Source organism: Coniophora puteana (assembly GCF_000271625.1).
Source record: "Coniophora puteana RWD-64-598 SS2 unplaced genomic scaffold CONPUscaffold_4, whole genome shotgun sequence".
In the NCBI taxonomy this organism is placed as follows: Eukaryota; Fungi; Basidiomycota; class Agaricomycetes; order Boletales; family Coniophoraceae; genus Coniophora; species Coniophora puteana.
The window spans coordinates 2,620,670-2,641,785 of record NW_006913056.1 but is presented as its reverse complement, the minus strand read 5'-3'; the positions used below and the strand labels follow the sequence as shown (position 1 = coordinate 2,641,785).

Below are 21,116 nucleotides of genomic sequence, written 5' to 3'. Positions count from 1 at the left end.
ACCCCGTTCGGCGTGTTCATGAGATACCGGAGCACGAGACCGGGTCTGACCGAGCTCGAGTCGCCGCTCCACGACAGACCAGCCAGCCTTGGACAGTGAAGGGTAGTGTTGTCCACGTTCACGGTGCGTGCATACTCGGAGAAATATGACTGTGGCGAACTCATCTATTGCCGACTGGCAGACGAGGGTGTTGCACTCACAGTCTGTGACTCCTCCAGCGTTTCAACTTGCCAAAGCGCCAAGCCTCAGGCCTCAGGCCTCAGCATCGGGCCAGCGCTTTGACGCTTCAGCCGATTGCTAGTGCCACCAACGCATTCTCCACGGAGTTCTCGGCTTGAATCGGCGTGTACGCTTCATAGATTTTGTGGCAGAGCCGACCAGTCAACGGCAGCCAGTACGTCCCGAAAAGTTCCGTCGACACCGACAATGGCGTCTAGAAAGGCGAGCGGTTGTTGGCGTAACGAAACAAGCCACAAAGCTACTTACTTCTGAGAGCTGTTATACAGTGCTTAGCTCGCCGACCGGTGAGTTTTGCGGCAATTACATGGCCTTCTTGCATTCATCCGCACAGAACTGCAACCTGGCCGAAAGCAAGCTGTACCGAGCGGTTGGCTCGTCGTGAATCACGAAACCCGTCGAGTCAAAGCTGCAGCTATCTTTGGACAACCGAGCGGACGAAGGGGAAAATTCAGAAAACTTGATGGTTGACATTGAACAAGCCGGTGACAACGGGACTTGGGACGTCCAGAGGTAGTATGTGGCTGTGCAAAAAGGCTTTTCGTTGGCTTTTGCATAGCTACGCGGTGACAATCGTTTCCTTCAGCCCTTTCAGCACCCTTCAAGTGCTGATGGCGAGGTCCATGCACAAATACAAGGTCTCGACAATGAAGACAACACCAATGCCACTTCAAAGGGCAATTAAGCGTCGTCTCCTGCCTTCTTCCTTTTGTCTTTGACGGCTGCTGCAGCCCCCTGCACCCTATAAAAATGCCCTCCTCTCAAGGCATAAACGCATCCTCGCTGCCTCCCACTGCCCACCTTCTACACACCCATCCATCCCGTTACCAGCTGCGTCGCTTGCCAACATGCCCATATTATACAGCGACAGCATCCCTCAGCGCCGCGCGCTGCTTGTCGACGAGATCCTCCGCAACATCACATGCACCCTCGACGCCAGCTCACTTGCCTGCTTTGCGAGGACCTGTCGTGCGTTTTCCGAACCGGCTTTGGACGCCCTCTGGATGTCTCTCGACTCATTTCTTCCCCTCGTCTCGATTCTGCCCGAGGATGCCGTTCACCTCAAGATAGATGCGGAGCACGCACTGTACGAGGCTAAGCGACGCGCTCTAAAGGCTCGATTAGCTCAATCGGCCTCCGATGGCAAATCCTCTGACGTTCTGCAGCGCGAGGATGCGTTCAGGTTTGCGTCGCGGTACTACAAATGCTATAACCTCAAGCGTTCCATTACGACTGCGGACTGGGACAAGGTGCTCAGCTACACCCGGCGAGTGCGGCACATCCGCCCTCAGCCCAAGCGTCAACGGTTCGGTATTATCCTGCCGGAAATGCTGTCCAAACTAGCACCCCCGCCCCAGTATCAGTGCCAGCTCTTTCCTAGGCTGGAGAGCGTGTACTGGATGGATTCAAACTCGAGTGCCTTCCCGCTCCTGCTTAATCTAGCCGGTCCCTCCCTTCTCTCGCTCGACGTCCCGGACTTTCACTTCGCAGAACCGACTTTCGTCCTGGGTGGACACAGCAACACTAATACCTTCGACATAGCCAAACTTGGCGCTTATTACCCGTCTTTGCAGCACTTCCGCATACACCCCGGTGGCACCTCTCCCTTCTATGTGCAGCCCCTTACGAAAGCCCTGCGCTCGATGAACAAGCTGGTATCCCTGGAGCTCGATCTAGTGAACATGTCCGTCTTGCAAACCATATCGTCCATGCCATCGCTAGAGAGTGCTACGCTCCACCTCTATCCCCACAGCTTCAACGGCGCCCCGCTCCAGCTTACCAACTCGTCCTTCCCCAAGCTCAAGAAGCTCGCGATCCGCCACCACACCCAGGGATACGAGCAGATCGGCCGACTTCTCGACATCATGGCCGGCTCCGCATCGATCACGAGTTTGTCCGTCACCTTCACCTACGCCGGCCCCGAGGGTCTCGCAGAGGTCATCAAGGAGACATGTGCCCATTTCGGCGCTTCCTACGCTCTGGAGTCCCTCGAGATCAAAGAGTACTCGCCATGGAGGCATGAAGAGCGGCGTCACCACAAGGTCGTTCGCGAGACCATCGAGCCCGCGTTGCGGCTGTCCATACTTCGGCGTCTCGTTCTCGATACCCCGCGTTCTTCTGCTCTCAATCGAGGCATATTGGAGAGCATAGCTGCATCGTGCCCCTACCTCGAAGTTCTGGGGATCAATGGAATCCTGAAGTACGGTGTCCGCAATGTGAGCCCCAGAAGGCAGACCAACGACTATTCATATAGCGCGGATGAGGAGCTTGACGAGGTTGAAAGTCTTGTGGGTACATTCTGAGCTCGGTATTCGATAGGTGTAGGTCAGTATATAACAGGAGTCGTACCAATGCAGCAATAAGATACCATGTAACTCGTTCTGCTGAAGTGATTATAACAGTTCATTCGCCCAACGCTCAAACGCATGGCGATGCAAGGTTTACAATGCATTCGTCCTTCTTCGTGATATATGTTACATCATGATGGTATGGTACAACCGTCCCATTTAAGGTCCACTCAGAGTCCCTTACCGTAGTCGCCCTTGGCGTAGAATGCTTCCAGGCGGTTGACGATGGACTCCAAGGAAGTCAACCACTGGTCCAGCCCCTCGTTAAACTTCGCCTCGTCGACCGGGGGACCACCAGCGGGGTCCGTCTTGAGCTTTTCGTAGAAGTCCTTCCTGTACGGGCACGCCTTCATGGCAACCTGCAGCACCCGCCCGGGGGTAGGTGAGTAACGCCGCGTCAGCGATCACATCATGACGCACCGAGAAGACGCCCTTGACGACAAAGTTATGGTGCTTCTTCAAGCTGCCCTCGTAGCCCTTCGTGAACGCCTCGGAGAGCTCCTGGCTGGGGTTGCCCTGTGCGCTCTGGAGGGCCTTGCAGGTGAAGGACTGGCCGCGGAGGAGCCACATGAGGCCCTGGGTCGCGGTTTTCTTCTTCTCGCCCTGCTCGTTGATCACGAGCTGCTCGAGGGTAGCGGAGGAGCCAGGGTTGTTGTTGTAGCGCTCCTCAACTTTCTGAGATGGGCGATCAGACATCCAAACATAGTATGACACGTGTAGCGTGTGATAATGCATACCTTGATGTTACCCTCGATGTCGCCCGTCACAGGAGCGAAGGCAGAGGAGTTGAGAAGAGCTTGAGGTAGAGTTGGGGAGATTGGTCGAGAGTGAACGCGCAATGGTCACTCACTGAAGATGCCAAGAAGACCCTTCGAGGCGTCCAAGAACTCTTTGGTGTCGACGCCGGCGTCGGTGATCGGGACATCGGCGAAAGACTGATTGATAAAATTAGACGGAGAACCTTGTGGCGAGTGCCTAGAAATAAAACATCTGTTTCAGAGAACTCACCTTGACGGTTTCAAAGTACGGGGCCATGGTGGGGTGTAGAGAGGATGTTGACAACAACGCGACGGTGGGTCACGACCATGTTGATCTTCGGCGAGTGCCGCTATCTTATCTTATCTACACCTGATTTCGATTAACTCTGTTGCTTACTTCATCGCTCGCCTTACTGTAATGTCTCGCCGAAGTTGCGCCGAAGTCTCGATCCTTTTCCCTTGCTTTTCTCCCGCTTCACTCCTTTAGTTTCAAGATGCCTCACGCAGACACCGCCTTCGTACCTGAAAACATTACCACAAAGGAACAGTTCTGGGCACACGTGTACGAGCAGGTCGAATCTCTCTTGGGAGGCAACAACCACTGGGTGCGTTCTCGTACATGCCTGCACCACCTCGTCACTTCACGCACATTTAGCGACATTATTTCCTGAAGTGTTTTTCCAGATAACGAACCTATCCAATGTGTCTTCTGTGGTCTCCAATGCCTTACTCGCGTTCCCGTCCCATTTCGGTGATGGTTCTCGTATGGTCAACTGGTGTGGTGCGTCCTTTCCCTCATATCATCGAAGCAACCCCCAAACCCGGGGATCAAAACATCGGTGCCCACCATCTTGCATTCACACGATGCGTAGATCATGCATCATGCATCATGCTCGAACCCACGTCATGTCCCCCGTCGCTGTTTTTTTTCTTTTGAGTTGAAACAATCACAAGCCTGCAGTGTTAACGCCGTCTTTGCTGTATTCCAGGGTTCTACCTGATCCCAACTCTCTTTCCACCACCCCGTTTGCATGTCCTCGGATCCGGGACGGAAACCGACGCAACATATGCATCAACTGCCCCTGGAGCAGATAACGGAGCGACCAAGATTCTCCTCGGGCCTTTCTGCGGCAAGCCCGCGTGCCAGCTGATCAACACTACGCCAGGCAAAGCCCGCGGCGTTTGCGCAGACGCGTTCCTTTCGCAGAGGACCGTGCTCGTCCGCGACGTGCATTCGTACCCCGGCCACATCGCGTGCGACGGCGAGACGCAGAGCGAGATCGTATGTCCGCTTTTGCTCGAGCGTGAAGGTCAGAGGATTGCTATTGGCGTGCTCGATTTGGATTGCCTCGCACCATCCGGCTTCGACGAGGTGGACCAGGCAGGCTTGGAAAAGATAGCAAAGTTGGTAGTTGCCTGTGGCCAGTGGTAACGAGATCGATCCATGCCCAGTGCTGCTGGTATTACACATTACCCATGTCTAGATAGATATACAGCTTTCGAATCCAATCTCTTCATCATACCCAGATATAAGTATGAGCAACAATAAACCTGTACTACGTCCAACACATGTTCCACCTATTGTTGACCCTGCTCCCTCTGCCACGCTAAAAACTCCTCATGCAGTTTCTTCTGGTTCGTCCAAGATTTGAGCACCGTCTTCGCCTGGTTCTTCGAGAGCTCCTTTCCCTCGCCATCGGCAATTGGGATGCCCTGCTCGTTCCATGCCGAATATGTCCCCTCGGCGACGTTGGGCGGCTTGAACATCTCTTCAGACGGCACGCGCCCCTTCTCGAGCTTCGCAATCCGTTTTTGACGTTCGACTTCCACTTGCGCGGCCTTCTTCGCTGCCAAAGCTTCCGCCTTGGCCTTTTTCTCGTCGCGTGCTTTAATGAGCTCAGACGGCGGCACAAGTTTAACGAGCGCCTTCCCATCTGCTCGAGGAAGACGAGAAAGCGGGGTTTCATGAAGGAGAGAAGGAGGAAGAAGCACGGCACGATAAGCAAACGAGAAGTGCAAAATGCCGCGCCGCCCGCTCCGCTGCGTGGGACGGCCGAAAGGAAGGGAACTAGAACGTACCTGGTTGATCGTCGAGTGCTACACCGAGGGGTACCAGATCGTTGTCTCGGAGGCTGTCGCACAGCGCAAGAATTTCTTTGAGCGCGGTGTCACCCTTCGCGATGGCGATCTTGCGCACGCTGTCCCGGAAGCTTGACATGGTTTGCAGGTAGGGCATGAGCATTCCCTCTCTCTGTACCGTGCCATGGAGACGCCCGTCAGCCAAAACGCTTGAACCATCCCTGAGTAATATCAAACTCACGTTGACGCCACCGGCACCCTCGTCGGCATCTTGTCCCCACCCTATCTCTTCTACTTGTCCTTCCCCAAGGCCAAACATGCGCAACATATTCGCGACCCATTTTGTGATGTACTCGACGAGACCGATGTTAAGACTACTCCCTTGCGCGTTAATGTACACATTCGTACGCGAGACGACATCGCGCAGAATAATCAGAGCCTCGGGCGTGTTGAACGAGTCGCACAACGCAGCGCGGAACGCAGCCTGAGCCGCGTGGAAACTGTCGATTTGATGCGGGTCGAAGTCAAGCAACGTATAAAATAAACAAGACACGACAAACGATAACGAGAACAAATAGCTGCCGGTGAGACTAATTGCGGCACAAAAAGGGGATAAAAACAACGCACCGGGCCGTGAGCTCGCGCTCCTCTGCGTTGTAGCGATGCAGCCCGTCCGCCTGATGACTTGGGCTTCTGTAGCGGCTCACGAGAGCCTTCACCGTGGCAAAGAAGTTCTGTTGTGCATGTCATCAGTCTTCTTTCCGTTGTTGTCCTTTCATACGGGACACGCCGGACGGAGTCATACGAAATAAATGATCGGGAGAAGAGTGGGGAGGAGCCGAAGCGCAAAAACTGGGAACGCAGAACACGGAAAATGGTTTAGGAAGGCAAATATTACCCACGTTGAAGGTTGCCTCGACGGTTTTGACCTCGCCTAGCATGAGCGACTCGGAGAAGTCGACTTTAGCGTTCCACAGCTGCGACAGAAACGCCAACCTTAGTTGACGTGCTGTGAATCGCTGCAGAATTTCCTAAAGAGCGACCGAGTGTGAAAACGGGCCATATGGAGTATGTAAATATAACACTTGCGTCAATCGTGATAAAGTTCTTGAGCGACTTGCTCATCTTCAGGCCCTCGATATGCAGGTGACCGGTGTGCAGGAAGTAGTTCACCCAGCGGTCGCAGTTGTGATATGCCTACGCGTTCATTCGTCAACGACAGCGTGAATGCTAACTAAGTGGGGATTCTCACCTCGGACTGCGCAAGCTCGTTATCGTGGTGCGGGAATGCGAGGTCGATGCCGCCGGAGTGGATGTCCATGTTGTCGCCCAGAACCGCGCTAGCCATAACTGAGCATTCAATGTGCCACCCAGGTCGACCGGGGCCCCATGGGGATGGCCATGAAGGTTCGCCAGGCTTGGACGCTTTCCAGAGCGCAAAGTCGGCCGGCGATCGCTGACCTAATTTAGCCCCCAGCGCACCTATTATGTGCTGGCGTCAAGGGCTGTTGAATACTCGACAAGAACAAACGTACCCTCGCCCTCCTCCAGAAGCTCCTTGTTCCCCTTGCTCCAAGGCTCCAACCGCGCGTAGTCATGGTTTGGAGCGGCGTCGAAGACGTTTGTATTGAAGTACACACTGCCTTCTAGCTCATAAGCGTAACCGTTTTTGATGATACCTTCCACGAACTCCACGATCTCAGGCACATACTCGGTCACGCGCGTGAGGGTGTCTGGATCGCGAACCCGCAGACGCTTCATGTCGTCAAAGAAGCGACCCTCCCAGTAAGAAGACAGTGACCGGAATATGGAGTGATCCGAGACAGTGGTCTTGTGCTGCGAGAAGCGATAAGCTGTGGAAGCAGCATAGAGGGCAACGGGGGGCATACCTTGCCGTCCAGGACGGGGGCAAGGACGTCACGAGATTCGTCGATGAGTTCGTGTGCCCCTTCAAGGCTGCTATCTCCGGCGTCCAGTCGCGTTTTAGCTTTGGAAAGAGCAGCGAATGCGCGGTCCTGTGTTACTGGTTTCGGTCGACTTGGCAGCAACGCGAAGAAAAGATGCTCACAGCCGCGGATACGTGCATGTCAAACTTCTCGTCCCTCTTCAGGCACTCCTGCTTCCATCCCGACTGCGCTAAAAGTGTAGGCAGGCCATCCCAGAACTCGTCTTCCCCACCTTGGTAAGGTTTGTCGTTCTCGGCGAGACCTTTCGCAACTTTATCGAGTACGTACGCTGCCCACGCGTTGTACACCTCTTGGAAGAGTAAAGAGTCGAGCTTGGTCGTCTCCTTGCGGAACCGTTCAAGGAGGAACGTTTGTCGGGCACGAAGGATAATCTTGGATGACGTGTAAGGCGCGCGTTCTGTTTGATTTCAGGGGCGCAGAAGACCAACCTTGTCGTCGATATCGGTGATGTTCATGACAAAGTGAACGTCATATCCGAAGTAGTCCGACACTATTCTCCGTAGAATGTCTTGCGTTACATAGTTTCTAATGGAACACGTCAGTCGCAGAGCATATATGCGTCTAGAATTTCAAATGCACACCTCGCATGCCCCATATGTGATGCATCGTAGACAGTTGGCCCGCAGTTGTACCACTTAACGTGGCGACCATTCCTGGGTACAAACTCTGTCTGCAACACGCTCCTTCATGAGCTGATCTTGACGCGATTGGAGAAGTGACGCGCACCTTGGTTTTAGTGAGCGAGTTGAAGACCTTCAAGGCGGGCTCTTCTGCCTGGTTCGTCGGAATCGACCACGGTGGTTGCTGAACCGACATCTTAGTTGTATTTGGCGTTGATAGTTGACAGTATCGAAGCTGCTGGTTGATGGACGCTGCCTTGCGAGGGCGGAGAAGCCTGGCAGTGACTCGGAGCGTGATCCCAGTCATTCCGCCCGAATCAAGGCAGTTGCTGATTATGTAAGCGCGTTTCGCGGCACTTGCCCGAGGGCACCTCAGGGTCGCGGCCGGCGCGGCCGGACCTGCGGTGTGTTTCACCACCTCTCTCACTCCAAACCCCGCGTAGAGTGACTAGAACGCGTGGCTTGACGTTAGCTTGACATTTGTTCGAGAAGCAAAAATTTCAGGTCGCGGAACCTTGTCATGAAGACGTGCGACTGCGGCAGCCTCGAGATGACTCTCACCGATTTTGTTCGAGACCAAGGGAAAAATGTACCGCAAAGGTTCTATGAAGGTATGGCACGCCGCAGGTGCATTCTTCGCTAATTCAGTTCCTTTACACATCACCTAAATTACCTTGGGACGAGTTCAAGTTCAACAGCGGGTGCAAATGCTCTCCCAGAACCCCTCTTCGCCTGACTGAGGGCCCCGCCCTCTTATTGAACCTTGTGTCTAACTCTAGCCTGCTTGAAGTCTATTGCTTCGTCGCGTCTTTGCATCCTCAATGTTTTCCTCGTGGCCGTGATAACCAAGCAACTCCGCCGGGATAACCCAGGATCTGCGAGATGCTTCCACGGTGCCAACAAAATGCCTCATAGGGTCCTATGTGTGAGCTATGAGGACGGACTTCCTCGACTATCAGTACCCCAATTCTCGCTCCTGTGCGGCGCGTGCTCATGCTCGTGCCCATGGTAGCTTGTACGACACCGTCACCCATCGCGCATTTACCCATAACGAAACAAATCTATTGAATCTGCGGTCCAGACTTTTGTGTGTGTCCATTCTCATCTTCTGGTTGCTGCCGAATGTATAACTCATCATTGTCCCACTGGCGCTTGCGTTTAGCGACATGGAAAACACGAGCCGTTGCTGATCCCATTGCAACCTACCCTCAATCTCCTTCCACTAGTAGAATGTGCAGCGCGAATTTCAGAAGAAAAGATGACGTTTTCTTCGAAGCAAAAAAAAAACAAGGTTGAGGTGCGCTCCTCAGCCAACCTAACCTTCGCCATTAAGGGTGACGGAGGCGTAGACTTGGATGGTACTCCACTAAACCCTTGATGGCCTCTGCGCCGTGCCTGGGTCGTCATGCATTCATGACCAATGTAGCTTGAGCGATTGAAGAAGCCAATCTCGGCGAGCCGACCCAAGAGCTTTCACGTCCGAGGCCCCGAGATCTCAAGCTGTCTAAATAACATCTGTTACTTTGTGTTCCTCTGTCGCCATCTGTTATGTGAGTTCCACAGCTGTCAAGACACTATCACCAGACGGTGATAGCCACAACAATCAAAATGGTAGCCCCTGAGCTAGGTCCGATGGCTCGGGGTCAATGCAAAAGCGTATTTCTTTAAGGACGAACGGGCAAGACGCGCCGAACTGCGGGGGCCAACAAATTACTTTTACGGGGGCACGGAAGTAAATCGGTTTAGGCAAGTACGACGTTGCCCTTGACAAGAGCGTGATACGAACCGTCAGAAGGACATGCAAGAGACATGCCTCCCGTCCGGTGGTGATAAGTCTGAATCGTCGACCAATGATACGAATATACTTCACCGCTGCGTGAGGTCTCTGAAGGAGATCAAGCAGAACACCGGTGGGGCGGCCGAGGGATGCATGAGAACAGACAAGATGGCGAGTCCTGGCCTCAGACATCCGCGTTAGGTCAGATGGTTATCAAACCTATCCCGGCTCGATGGCCCAACAGTGCAAGGTTGTTTTTCGCAGCTCAATCGCCACCCAGCGCACGCTTTCCGCCGCATATTTCTGGCAAGCGCCGTCGTTGAGTATCACGCCGGTCAAACGTTATGCCGGAAATGCGTTGGCTGCGATAATGCAAAGATTAGAAAACACGGGATGAAGGTGAGGCTGTAGCTTGGGGCAGACGCGACCTCCTCGAGACCACAGCTGATCATGGACGTTCCTTGGGTTTTATGGGCGTCCTGTCCCATTGCATTTTGCCTTTATCCATTTCCCATCAGGCGAGAGCGTAGCCGAGCATCAGCCGTGCGGGGATCACACAGGTAGTTACTTAAAGGTTATCTGGGTTCTCGTCAGTCATACGCCCCCGTCATTTTTAGGAAACAAGCACCATCATCCATTTGCTGTGCATTACCTCGACCGACTTGGATATACAGCCATCCGCCGACTATCGACAAGACCGAGCTATAGCCTCCAATAGCCCCTTCCACCATCCTGATCATCTTCTCCGCATCCAGACCGCATCAGCGCACACCGCTCTACGGCATCCATCACCGTCATCCTGTCTCATATACCGACCCCCGTCTCCATCCTGCCGGCTCAGCTTGCCCCCCAGCAGCTCGAGTATCGAACCCCACCGGACGACAGGCTTCACCACATCCCCCTCCGCAACATCATGCAGTACCCGACGGCGACCCACCTCAAAGTACGGTACGTCCCGCCACCCTGCCCCGAGGGTGCCCACTGACGCCCGTGCCATCCTCCCACCGCCCTGCTCCCTGGCCCCTTTCCATCCCCTGAACAGCTCGCCACACGATGCCCAAGTCATCTTCCACGCCGTCGCACTCAAGGTCCTCCCAATGGTCCAACGAAGACTCGATACCGAGGAACGCCGCTCCATCACATCCGGCTGCGTCTTCGTCTGGGAGGAGCGGGGCCCCAACGCGGAGGCCACTGGCGTACGTGACGTAACCACTGTTGTTTGCGGGGCAATAGACTCAGACTCAGCGACGCTTTACAATTGACCTTCGATTTCCCTTCGCGGCGGTTGCCCTCGCCTCGACTCGGCGCGATTCGCTTCCCCTCCCCTTCGCCCCGTTGCGTTGCGACGCCCGTGTACGTACGCGCGTCAACGTGCACAGCTTGGCATTGAGCGCTGGACGGACGGCAAGAGGTGAGCGGCTCCCGGTCATTATCCAAACTTGCTGTGACGTTGGCGATGCTGACGGAAATATTCTCGACGTAGATGGGGCCCAAGTAGAGTTCGCGATGTATGTCTTCATCAAAGTCAAGTGGAAAGCAAACTCAACCTTCACTGCTTTAGGAGTTTCTTTTCTACCACGAAAAGGACCCCGAACCCGTAGATGGGATGGACACAGATCATGATGGAGCGTGAGTAGCTGGCGCCAGTTTGCTCTTTTTCTATCATTATCATTAACGATATTCAACGAATTTTCTAGTACACATGTCCGGTCTTGCCTTGTGAAACAGACTTATTCAGTGTTCGTTGAAACAAATCGCGGCCGGCGCAAGTGGCACATGAGTACGTTCCTTTCTTTCTTCCATTTTTCTTTCGCCGTCGCCTGACGATATTTCAGTTGCTTATTTCACGCACGATACCGTTGACTACCTCCGCACCATCGACGAAATTCCAGACCTTGCTCGCATTTCCGTCCCATCGGGCTTATACCGCTCTGCGCGACATAACCCAGGCCAGCGCCGAGATCGCGACCTTTGGGCCGAACCCAGCCGCGGTCCTCAGTACCGCCCGTATTCTTACCCAGCGGTGGCCCGCCAGCCATCGCCACCTCCAACCTCGTCAATGCCACTTATTGCGCCTACGCCAGGATCAAACTCTGCACCCCCGTCGGTGGGTGCACGAGAAAATGGGCAAGAACTCGCCCCACTTGTCTACCTCGAAAACCTTGCGCCTCGCCGGCGTCACCCAGTTGACGAGGAGGCTCTGATGGCCCTTCATCCGCCTGCAGGGTTGTCCTGACTCTCGGTCCAGTACCAGCACGTTGGACGTGCACCCTATACTCTCCCTTCGGATGGCATCGGAAGGATACCATACCATGGGGCTCTCCAGTCCCACCTAGCCCGCTATTAGCCCACACGGACACACTCGCACTTCTTTTCATCATGATCCGCACTGCACGCTATCGTCCAGGCTCTGTTGTCTAGCTTTTAGTATCTATCTAGATCAGTCTCCACACTGTCGGACCACCTCTCGCTACTTGTTGTCTTTTTCTGTACACCGTTCGCGCTTACTTGTAGAGTTACGCACATGTATGAATGTACCCAGCTCGCCGTGTCGCACCATGCGTACCCGAACTGGGCGGAATGAAAGGGAAACCATGGATTGTATGGACTTCTTTATTCCAGCCACCAGCCACCTGCTCGCACGACCGCACCGTACGCGAAGGCGCTGCAATTCAGCGCTTCATATGCACCCGCAGCGCTCCACGCACACCTGGCCAGCATCGGAACTCGTTAACGTTATTCGTGCCACAGCGCGCCAACCTGGCGCGTGCTGCAGGCCATCGCAGCCAATCACGGATAGGCTTCCGCCCGACTATAATCGCACGGACCACACACCCATACACACACATATTGAATTCACTCGTCAGCCATTCATCGAATCCACAAACCCCATTTAATTCGCAGTTAGACTAAGGTTCTGGCTCTGGCGACCCGCGTCGCGACGCTCTATATGGTTTAATTGAGGGCTGGCTTCTTCCTACGGTGCGGGGCGACCGGGGGAGATCTGCAGGGTACCGTTAGCGTTCTGGACTGTATTGTTTGTATAGTTGGTAGATGTGGCAGGGCCGACCCTGATCGCGCCGGTGGGTGTGCCTCCTTCAAGGTTACATACATACATACATACGAGCTTGAACGTTCCCCTCTGATGATCTGTCGCTCCCGCGCCGCCGCTTGAACGCAATTTTGACGCTCGCGCGCGTGTGCTGGCGAGCCACGGGATGGTTCATTGGACCCAGAGAAATGGAGCAATGGAGAGGAGAGCCACGGTCATGGCCAGGCCTGGCCAGCGCGGCCTAACGCGGCCAAGAGCAGTGAGAAGGCGACACGCTGGAACGCTAGAGTTCGCCATGGGGAGACGATGCATGCGGCACACACCATTGGATGCCACCCACTAGCCAGGGCAGGCATGGGCAAGGGATCTGGATCCCTGTAAGCAGCCAATGCACTTATGGCTGACCGGCTCAGGAAGGCCAGAGTGTGCAAGTCTGCATTATGGCTGTCACATCGGTCGATCTGATATCGTGTTTCACCGAGCTTATTGTTTAAAATAATAAACCTCCGCGATGGACGGCGGAAAGGCTAACTTGCCGAAGCGCATCCAGCGATAGAGGTGCACTTGTCCTGTTTTGTGCGCTGAGGACGACAATCGGGGGGTCGAGGATGACTCGCTGAGTTCGAGACCCTTTGCCTGAGAGCAATGAGCTGTCAGCTCAGGACTCCACCTAGATCATCAGCCGCGCTCAGGAGTTGTGGTGCCGCTGATGGGCCGTAAGGGTCCACCCCAAATGATAATGAATGGAGTGAAACGGGTGCATCATGAACAAGGGACGCTGTGATATGTTCGGGGTTAAGCTACCTTGAGTACAAGCAAAGTAAGCAGTGCGTGGTCGACGATCATTAGGCAAAACGTTTAAAGGCACCCGGCTATGATCGGTGTAAAAATGGTCGAGGGAAGCGAGCTAGCATGTTACATTGGTGCGGTGCAGCGGACGCAATTTTTAGCCTACCAGGACTGCTGCAGGCTGCATTTGTGTGTAATCTGGATCCGCCTGGGTATATTCAGGCAACGGGCGAGGGCAGGATAAGGACTAGCGTACCCATCCGGATCCAACGCGTGGTTCCGCCGTCCGGTAATACACCGACGCCGCCACTCAGCTGGTAAAAAGTTATCTGCGGCGCGCGGCGCCGCCGCAGCAAATCTAGGACGAAGAAAGGAACGACGATAAGCCACACAGGAGGACACGTTCTGAATTCAGCGCACGTTGCTTCTCCACAAATGTACGGGACGATGAGCGTCCCAGGCGGCTGGCGATAGCATCTTGGTATTATTTTAGGTTTGCGCCACGTCCAAATATGCTGTGGAAGGGGGTACTCATGTGCAAGCCGAACGGAACCATTTCGCACCGGGGAATGCAGAGGACAAGGACTGACAGTGGGACTGAGATTGGGTGCGGAAGCAGATTCGAGGTGCTGGCAATCGGGCGATCCTGCGCGCTGATCGATGCATCTGCACGAAGCTCAAGGAGCGACGAGCATGAGCGACCTACATACGGTGTGTTCTCCCTTCGAGGGTACGCGCATCTTAGTCCTATCTCATCCAATGGAAGATCGGAGGTGGGCGTCTGCACCCACGATGCGGGAGGCGAGATAGGTGCCGCGGGCTGTCGAGACTCCGCCCCGCTTTTTCTGTAACGGCGGAGGATAGAGAAGAAGAGAAGCCAGCGTGCGTCCATCCCGACGGTCGGACAGACGCGGTCTTCGACGAGAACAAGAGCGTTTGTTGGACCAACATGCTGTATATGGTTAGATGTGGGACACAACCAAGGTTTTGGCGTATGACGCATGACGTAGGCCAAGGTCACGAGCTCGAAAGGGGGGAAAGGTAGAAAGAAGCGCGGGGGTATTGGAATGCGGGTCTCTGTTTACCTCGAGTGCGAACATAGCCCGTCCCTTCTCCGCCTGGTGAGGGAAGGGAAATCAGAAGAGAAGAGGGCACTCGCCACCTGGCGCTCGATTCGCGCATATTTTGGGCGACGGCGATGCGGAGGCACTTGCGCACAATGACATAAAAATTATGTGTACGAGAAAGAACGACGTCGTGTGAAGATGCTGATCGTGCTTATGACGTTCCAGCGTTGACGTCGATTGTCCTTGTCCAGAGATGTACTTGTTGTTGCCATCAGCGCAAAACCAACTCTCCCGCGAAGCTGTAAAGGCGACTAAATTCGGGGGTGGTCCGACTCGAGACAGTATACAGTAGGGTAGTCGACGTGTGGGAAGGGTGTGGCACCGTGCCGCAGCGACAGGATGAGAGATGGAAATCTGATTGGGAAGCAAGAAGAAACTCTGTTTCAAGTTTATGCCTCTCTCATTTCTCTGTTTTCCGGTGACCGCGGGACTTTTGTCTGTATGCGGGGGGACGCGGTTCGGGCTTGAATCGGGCGGGACACTGCGGGACAGGGGGTGGCATGCACTCGGGCGGACCCGTCACCCGCCGCGCGATTAGGAAGCCAGGTGTTAGCGGGAACATTTTTGAGTTGTTTGGGTTAGAGTGATAGAGTTCAGAAAGCGGATCGAGATTTGGCATCAATCTCATTTCTCGTCCACCTGTAACCGCATTACGGTAATTTCCTCCCTTGCCGGCGTTCCAATCCGGCACTCCCCCTGGTCAAAAAATAGTTTAATTAATTACCAACCCATCCTCCAAAGCTTTGGCCAGCCAACAAACTCAAGCCAGGATTCCTTATATTATGCTCATCCCCCCCGACCGCCCGTCCCCGTCCCTTTTTCAGCCCACCCAGGCCAACCCGGCCCAGGCAAAGGCAAAGATGCAGCAGCGCCCCACATGCACCAAAGTGCGCATACGGTCCACCCGCGACGCCCACAAGATCTTCTATGCTGTACAGCTCAACATCCTCCCCATGATCACCAGGCGTCTCGACGCCGACGAGCGTCTTGCCCTCTGCTCAGGCTGCGTCTACGCCTGGGAGGAACGAGGTCCCCACACTGAAATCACGGGCCTCGGAATCGAACGGTTCACCGAAGGGCGCCGCTGGAGCCCCTCGCGCGTTCGCGACGTGAGTCCCCCATTTTCGTCCCCGCGCTGCAGTCCCCGTTTATCTTTCCTTCTTCCTTCTCGCCAGGAGTTTCTGTTTTACTATGAAAAGTACACGCCACCTTCCGACGCGGCGCACTCTGGGTATGCTCTTCTACCGTCCCCTCCGTGGTCACCAGCTAATTCCATTCATATCACAGCTATCCAGATAAGCAACCTCCTCGGGACTGGGACCCTCTCGTCAAGCAGACTTATTCCGTCTGGGTGAACACCGAGAAGGGTCGTCGTAAATGGCACCTGAGTACGTGGATCTCCCCCATTTCTGATCCTCAATTGTCACTAACTTTGGAACAGCCGCCTATTTCACGCAGGCGACCGTGGATCAGTTAGGCACTATCGACGACCTTCCGGAGGTGGCTAACCTTCAGGTTCCGGACGGCACCTTTCAGAGCACGCGTGTCAGCAAGACGACGCGCAAGGGCGACGACCCACGCTCTCGAAGCAGCGATGTCCTCAAGTCCTCATCCTCGGCCGTCACCCGCACATACGCACCCTTTTCGGCATCATACCCCACGCCTCTCCCTTCTCACGGAAACCCTTCTCCGTCTCCATGTCCTCCGCCTTCAAACCCGTACCGAGCTGGGCCGTACGCACCTCAACATGGCGAATTTCCTCCTGCGGTAAACGCCGTCTCCCCCTATTCCGTTCCGCCTCTACACCAGCTCGAGAACCATCACCCCCTGGGGCACATGCGGCCCTCGTACGATGAAGCGGATTTCAAACGTCGTCCGTCGATGGCATCGATCACAAGTTCCGACTATCGTCGTCCGTACGACTATCCATTCCCACCAGACAACTACAACCGTCCTTCTTCGGCAACATCCAGTAGAATGTCTGACGACATGCCACAACGTTACGACAATTATCAACCCTCCGCACGGACTGTCCTTCCTGCTTTTAACGATACCCCTAGCCATTACAGCTACCCACAACATGATACCCTACGTCACGAACCAAACTCGCCCCGCTTGTCTACAGGAAACTCGTCTCACTCCTCCCCCGGTCCTACATCTCATCTTCGTCCACTGTCGAATTACGAGGCTGTGCCTTACGACGTCCACGCGCGCTCCAGCTCGACCAGCCCCTATGCGTTTCCACCTGTAGCCTCCTCGCCCGGACGACCTGGCCAGATCTCGCTGCCTCCGCCGGCTCAGCTTCTCCTTCCCAACGGATCGCTGTCCTTAGGCGAGGCGCAGTCATCCATGCGCAACGTATCAGATTCGAGCGGGCCTGGGCCCTGTCGTGTCGAACTCGCTCCACTGCGCCCTCTCCAACGCGATCACCCGTACAGGCGGCACCCCGCGGACGACAAGGCCCTGCGCATGCTCGGACCTCGGACCACCTGAATCTTTGGAGGCGTTCGTAATGCTTAACGCGTATAGCGCGCTGACCGGGCGTCGCGCCTCCGCTTTCTCTCTTGCCTTATCCAAGCGGTCAGCGCTGTCGAGAAGACTTGGATATGGCTCTGGCTATAACTGGCTAGATGCGGCTACTTTGGATTTGCGGTCGTCCCCACGACAGACGATCTGCTGCGTTGGTGGTGGGCGGGTGAGTGACTTGACACGGACGCTTGTAAAATTTCTTTTCGACCTCCACCGCTCTATACGCCGGGTTGCTGTATGAGCACTGATCATTAAACCGTTCTCTGTCTGACGTTCGGATCTCCTTTTTCCTGCTGCGCTCGCGGATACACTTTCCCTGCCTCGAATCGATCATTTGTTATACAGTTTCGGCCTCTGAAGGATTGGATTTTAGATCAATTTGTTTCTTCTGACTTCATTTTCGACGCTTTGCTTGCATTTGCCACTTTGCCATTTATACACTGAATACATACACGGGCGTAGAGACTGTTCCATATGTAACACCAAGTACTAGCTACGACTACCATACCACTTTTTGCATGTTCCTGTTTCGTCGTATCTTTGGAATCCATAGTTAAGTTGATTGTTGTCTGGCTTCAATGTCCCGATGCCTCTATGTGAAGTTGGTCGACCCTTGATTGCCCGTCAAACCCCGAGAGACCATGATAATCCGGCGACTGTCGAGCCCGTTCTCATTCGTCAGAGTTGTTATATCACAGGCAAACGCCCACATTCTGGGGCCCGAAAATCAGTAAGAAAATGTCATGGAAAGGAATCATTTTCCGTGATGTTTCCCTTTGAACGATTCTTTTCCAGCTCATTTTCTGCTGATTTCTGAGCCTGGAAAATGCACGTCTGCCTGTGGTATTACCTGTACCCGCACCGATCGGGCTGTGGGCGCGCGCCGCTGCCCCTGTGACGCGTCAGCTCGCCGCTTAGCGCTTAGCACTTTCAGCGCGTTGTCCGTGCTCTCGCTATCGAGATGCCCACGACCCCTGAGCGCAGAAGGCGCGCTGGGGAAACGGACTTCAAAGCGTCAAATCTTATGCGATGCCGGCCTCTCCAACCGCCATTCCAGTGGTGCCGCCAAACTGGCGGCGCCTGAACGCTCATGAACTTTGATGATCACGCGCGCTGCGTGTCTGATGATGCAGCCCACACTGACCCAGATCTCCACACTTCAGTCCTTACTCGGGCATTACGTGATGCCGCCCCCGCCCCACACTGTACGTCTTCGTGAGGTACTCGCCTCAGCCCATGGGGCCACCCTCGGCGTACACACCCGTCTCAATATTCACGCACCTGCTTACCGCAAACACGGTGCCGGTTCTGTTCGCGTCTCGCGGCGAAGCGGTACTGTAGTACGTTCGAGGGTGCAAGCTAAGCTGAGCGTCGCTCGAAGGACGCTTTTTTTTTTCGGGGCACATGCGTGGTCCGGGCAGTCGGGCCACCTTTAATTGTAACGTTTGACCGGCGTCTGCTTTTCATCTCCCGCGATGCACCCAGGACTCTTAGGATCTTCCGCAGCCTGAGCGTGGAGAACTGTGGAGAATATATATGTTCGAGCTTCGTAACATTGAGTCCGTCAGGATCCCGGCGACGTCAGAAATCAAGAGCAATATTTAATAATGCTATCGTCGGGAGTTGCCGCGCGGCTCCTGGATTCTGGTCCCAGAAGCTCTGCAGCAAGAAGGTGCAGGCACTGATCTTCTTCTTTCTCCTGGGCCTGCTGTTCGCTTATTTCCGTCAGAACTCACACTTGCCACTCCGAAGGCTGTCTTCTTTTCCCTCCGACTTCCAAATGGGCATCCCGCTACGCATCGTCGTCACCAAGATGCCGTGTGGCAGCGTGTGGCTTCAGTCTCCACTGATGCAGAAGGTGCAGACGTTTTGAGTTCAAGCTTTTTAAATTCAACGTATCCCCATTCTGCACCTTCAGCCTCGGGTGGCGGATCAAGCAGATGATGGGTTGCTGTTGGCTTGCGTCCTGTTCATGATTAATCTTGATCCATGCTCGCTGGTTAGAAGTTGAGCGACACCTAACAAATCTTTTTCACGATTTTCAGGTTCACTTCTACTGCTTACAACAGTGGAGCCAGTTGAGCATTTAATAAATTCTGGGGCTTAATGTGAATATCGTTTCATCAAATCAGACCGAAAATAGGTTATGCTTACTAACCGTGAACTTCAGTTTATTGCATCAGACTGAAAAGATCAACTCCGGCTCAGCTTTGACCCACCTCATCTGCCTATCCAGGAGGTTGAACTCGATGTTTGATATATCTTAGTGATACGGTACTATTAATCATGAGTCAAAGTCGCCTTTGATCGTGCGTGGATCAACACTCATTTCCAAAGGGTTCGTTATCTCTTTTCCTGAAGAAAGGGAAGCCCTTTGCTTGACGTTATCCTTTTGTGTTTTAGAGTTTTGAGCCCGCTATCAGCCGCCTTGTGTTTCCATTTCAATTGTGGGCCTCCCGTTTTCTGGAAAGCATCTCGGATACACCCCGCCGATCACTTGGGCGACTGCCAGTTGCTTCCACGCCGCGTTGTCCGAGTGTAGGCGAGACAGCGATGCATCGATGACGCCCCGCAATCATTTTTGCGTTATCGCGCGGAGACGACCGTGTTTTCTCAGTCAGAACTTCGTCTCATCATCGCTCCGCCGAGATTGGGGCACAGCGCAGGTGCGCGCCGTTCAAAGTCCAGCGCGAGTAACTTACCAAGCCACTGGATGAAAAACCACGCGAATGCCACGCCCACTCACGTCCGTCTCATTCCCCGCAGGGATCGCTCGCATCGTGAAGCGCGTGCCCGGCGCACCGGGCGAGAGGATCTGTACATCTCGCCTCACCATCGTCACAGCAGAGCGCGATGCCGTAACGCTCGAGAGAAGATCGTCGTCCGCCCCACCCGAGTGGTTCCAGTCTATACTCGAAGCAGCGAAGCTTCCGCTTTAGCAGCTTACTGCGCAAGCGCCCTTCCCGTGCAAGGGAAGCACGCAAGGAACCCTAAACCTTGTGTTTATCGTAGACGGAACTCGTGAGCGATGACGAGGCCAATTACCGTGTGTGCCACTATAGCCACTATGGGCCCCGCAGCTGAATAAACATCCCTCCGATCGTGATCCAGCAGCACCTGTGACTGTACCAATTGCGCTCCGTCTTTCCCATGCGACCTTGCAGGAGAGAAGTGAGCGTGCAAAGTACGTGAGTGCCCGGACTTAGCGGCTTTTGGGGACTTGTTCCAGTCTCGCGACTGTCGGACAGGTTTGAGTTGTAATATGTTTCTCCGAAACATGCACGATGTTGTTGCCTGGTATTGAGATGGTCAGGAACCCGTTATTGGAATGTGTCCGCAGGCGAGAACAGGGTCATTGAGTCATAGACGCCAAACGAGTATACATACGCCGTGAGCGTCACGGTTCTGAGCCCCATGATTGAGATGTGTAAACGACCTCATTGCATTCGCCGGTATTTTCGTGATGCTGCGCCATGTCAGTGCTGGTCTGTCAAGATTGTATACAGGGGTGTGAGTGTGAGATAATGAGCTGCATGTGCTGAACAGTGGCACTAGGGCCCATTCAGTAAGAAGGTAAGGTAAGGTTTTCCTGCACTCAAACTTCTACCTTCGATTCAATCAAGATTCGGGGAACTCAGTGCGCTTGTTGCTTGTTTTCGAACATACCGTGAGTGGGTGACGAAGGGAGAAACGTAAGAACTCCTGGAAACTGAACAAGGTGCCTGTGTGATGCGAGTGTGTACGTAAGCTAAAATTGCATTCTAAGCCTCACGTCCTCGCGTCACTTTCACACCACAAGTCCGACCAGTCTCAGGGACGCTGTACCTCCAGAA

General features: G+C 54.4%; 7 protein-coding genes across 7 annotated transcripts; 4 read left to right on the top strand and 3 right to left on the bottom strand.

Annotated features, from left to right (window-relative positions):
- Positions 1 to 22: 22 nt before the first annotated feature.
- CONPUDRAFT_143318 (uncharacterized protein) lies at positions 23 to 1,820 on the top strand (the record flags this gene model as incomplete). Its single annotated transcript, XM_007768992.1, has 2 exons — positions 23 to 524; positions 572 to 1,820. A coding segment is annotated over exon 2 (735 nt), but the record flags the coding sequence as incomplete, so codon positions are not given.
- A 16-nt stretch (positions 1,821 to 1,836) lies between these two features.
- CONPUDRAFT_81363 (glycolipid transfer protein) lies at positions 1,837 to 3,641 on the bottom strand. The gene is made up of 5 exons (XM_007768379.1): positions 3,594 to 3,641; positions 3,436 to 3,520; positions 3,323 to 3,381; positions 3,006 to 3,260; positions 1,837 to 2,944 (listed from the first exon to the last, which is right to left on the bottom strand). Exons 1-5 carry the CDS (start codon positions 3,618 to 3,620, stop codon positions 2,756 to 2,758), a joined length of 615 nt encoding a protein of 204 aa, XP_007766569.1. The 5' UTR covers positions 3,621 to 3,641; the 3' UTR covers positions 1,837 to 2,755.
- A 212-nt stretch (positions 3,642 to 3,853) lies between these two features.
- On the bottom strand, positions 3,854 to 8,205 carry CONPUDRAFT_136439 (cysteinyl-tRNA synthetase; the record flags this gene model as incomplete). The annotated part of the gene is made up of 15 exons (XM_007768991.1): positions 3,854 to 3,948; positions 4,028 to 4,124; positions 4,333 to 5,277; positions 5,423 to 5,594; positions 5,664 to 5,922; positions 6,050 to 6,156; positions 6,325 to 6,453; positions 6,512 to 6,619; positions 6,675 to 6,904; positions 6,958 to 7,258; positions 7,312 to 7,437; positions 7,491 to 7,760; positions 7,818 to 7,914; positions 7,971 to 8,059; positions 8,116 to 8,205. The coding sequence occupies 13 exons, from the start codon at positions 8,203 to 8,205 to the stop codon at positions 4,922 to 4,924; spliced, it is 2,334 nt and encodes a 777-aa protein (XP_007767181.1). The 3' UTR covers positions 3,854 to 3,948; positions 4,028 to 4,124; positions 4,333 to 4,921.
- A 2,361-nt stretch (positions 8,206 to 10,566) lies between these two features.
- Positions 10,567 to 12,413, top strand: CONPUDRAFT_102182 (uncharacterized protein). Its single transcript, XM_007768990.1, has 7 exons — positions 10,567 to 10,734; positions 10,829 to 10,982; positions 11,166 to 11,197; positions 11,270 to 11,294; positions 11,348 to 11,415; positions 11,484 to 11,566; positions 11,622 to 12,413. The coding sequence occupies exons 1-7, from the start codon at positions 10,700 to 10,702 to the stop codon at positions 12,020 to 12,022; spliced, it is 798 nt and encodes a 265-aa protein (XP_007767180.1). The 5' UTR covers positions 10,567 to 10,699; the 3' UTR covers positions 12,023 to 12,413.
- Positions 12,414 to 12,763: 350 nt separating this feature from the next.
- CONPUDRAFT_71959 (uncharacterized protein) lies at positions 12,764 to 14,630 on the bottom strand (the record flags this gene model as incomplete). Its single annotated transcript, XM_007768281.1, has 8 exons — positions 12,764 to 12,882; positions 12,911 to 13,079; positions 13,162 to 13,299; positions 13,343 to 13,474; positions 13,794 to 13,825; positions 13,884 to 14,142; positions 14,218 to 14,293; positions 14,338 to 14,630. 8 exons carry the CDS (start codon positions 14,628 to 14,630, stop codon positions 12,764 to 12,766), a joined length of 1,218 nt encoding a protein of 405 aa, XP_007766471.1.
- Positions 14,631 to 15,536: 906 nt separating this feature from the next.
- Positions 15,537 to 17,895, top strand: CONPUDRAFT_143315 (uncharacterized protein; the record flags this gene model as incomplete). Its single annotated transcript, XM_007768989.1, has 4 exons — positions 15,537 to 15,863; positions 15,930 to 15,985; positions 16,042 to 16,142; positions 16,196 to 17,895. The coding sequence occupies 4 exons, from the start codon at positions 15,537 to 15,539 to the stop codon at positions 17,245 to 17,247; spliced, it is 1,536 nt and encodes a 511-aa protein (XP_007767179.1). The 3' UTR covers positions 17,248 to 17,895.
- A 478-nt stretch (positions 17,896 to 18,373) lies between these two features.
- Positions 18,374 to 20,222, top strand: CONPUDRAFT_152437 (uncharacterized protein; the record flags this gene model as incomplete). Its single annotated transcript, XM_007768988.1, has 2 exons — positions 18,374 to 18,488; positions 20,050 to 20,222. 2 exons carry the CDS (start codon positions 18,374 to 18,376, stop codon positions 20,220 to 20,222), a joined length of 288 nt encoding a protein of 95 aa, XP_007767178.1.
- Between the last annotated feature and the right edge of the window lie 894 nt (positions 20,223 to 21,116).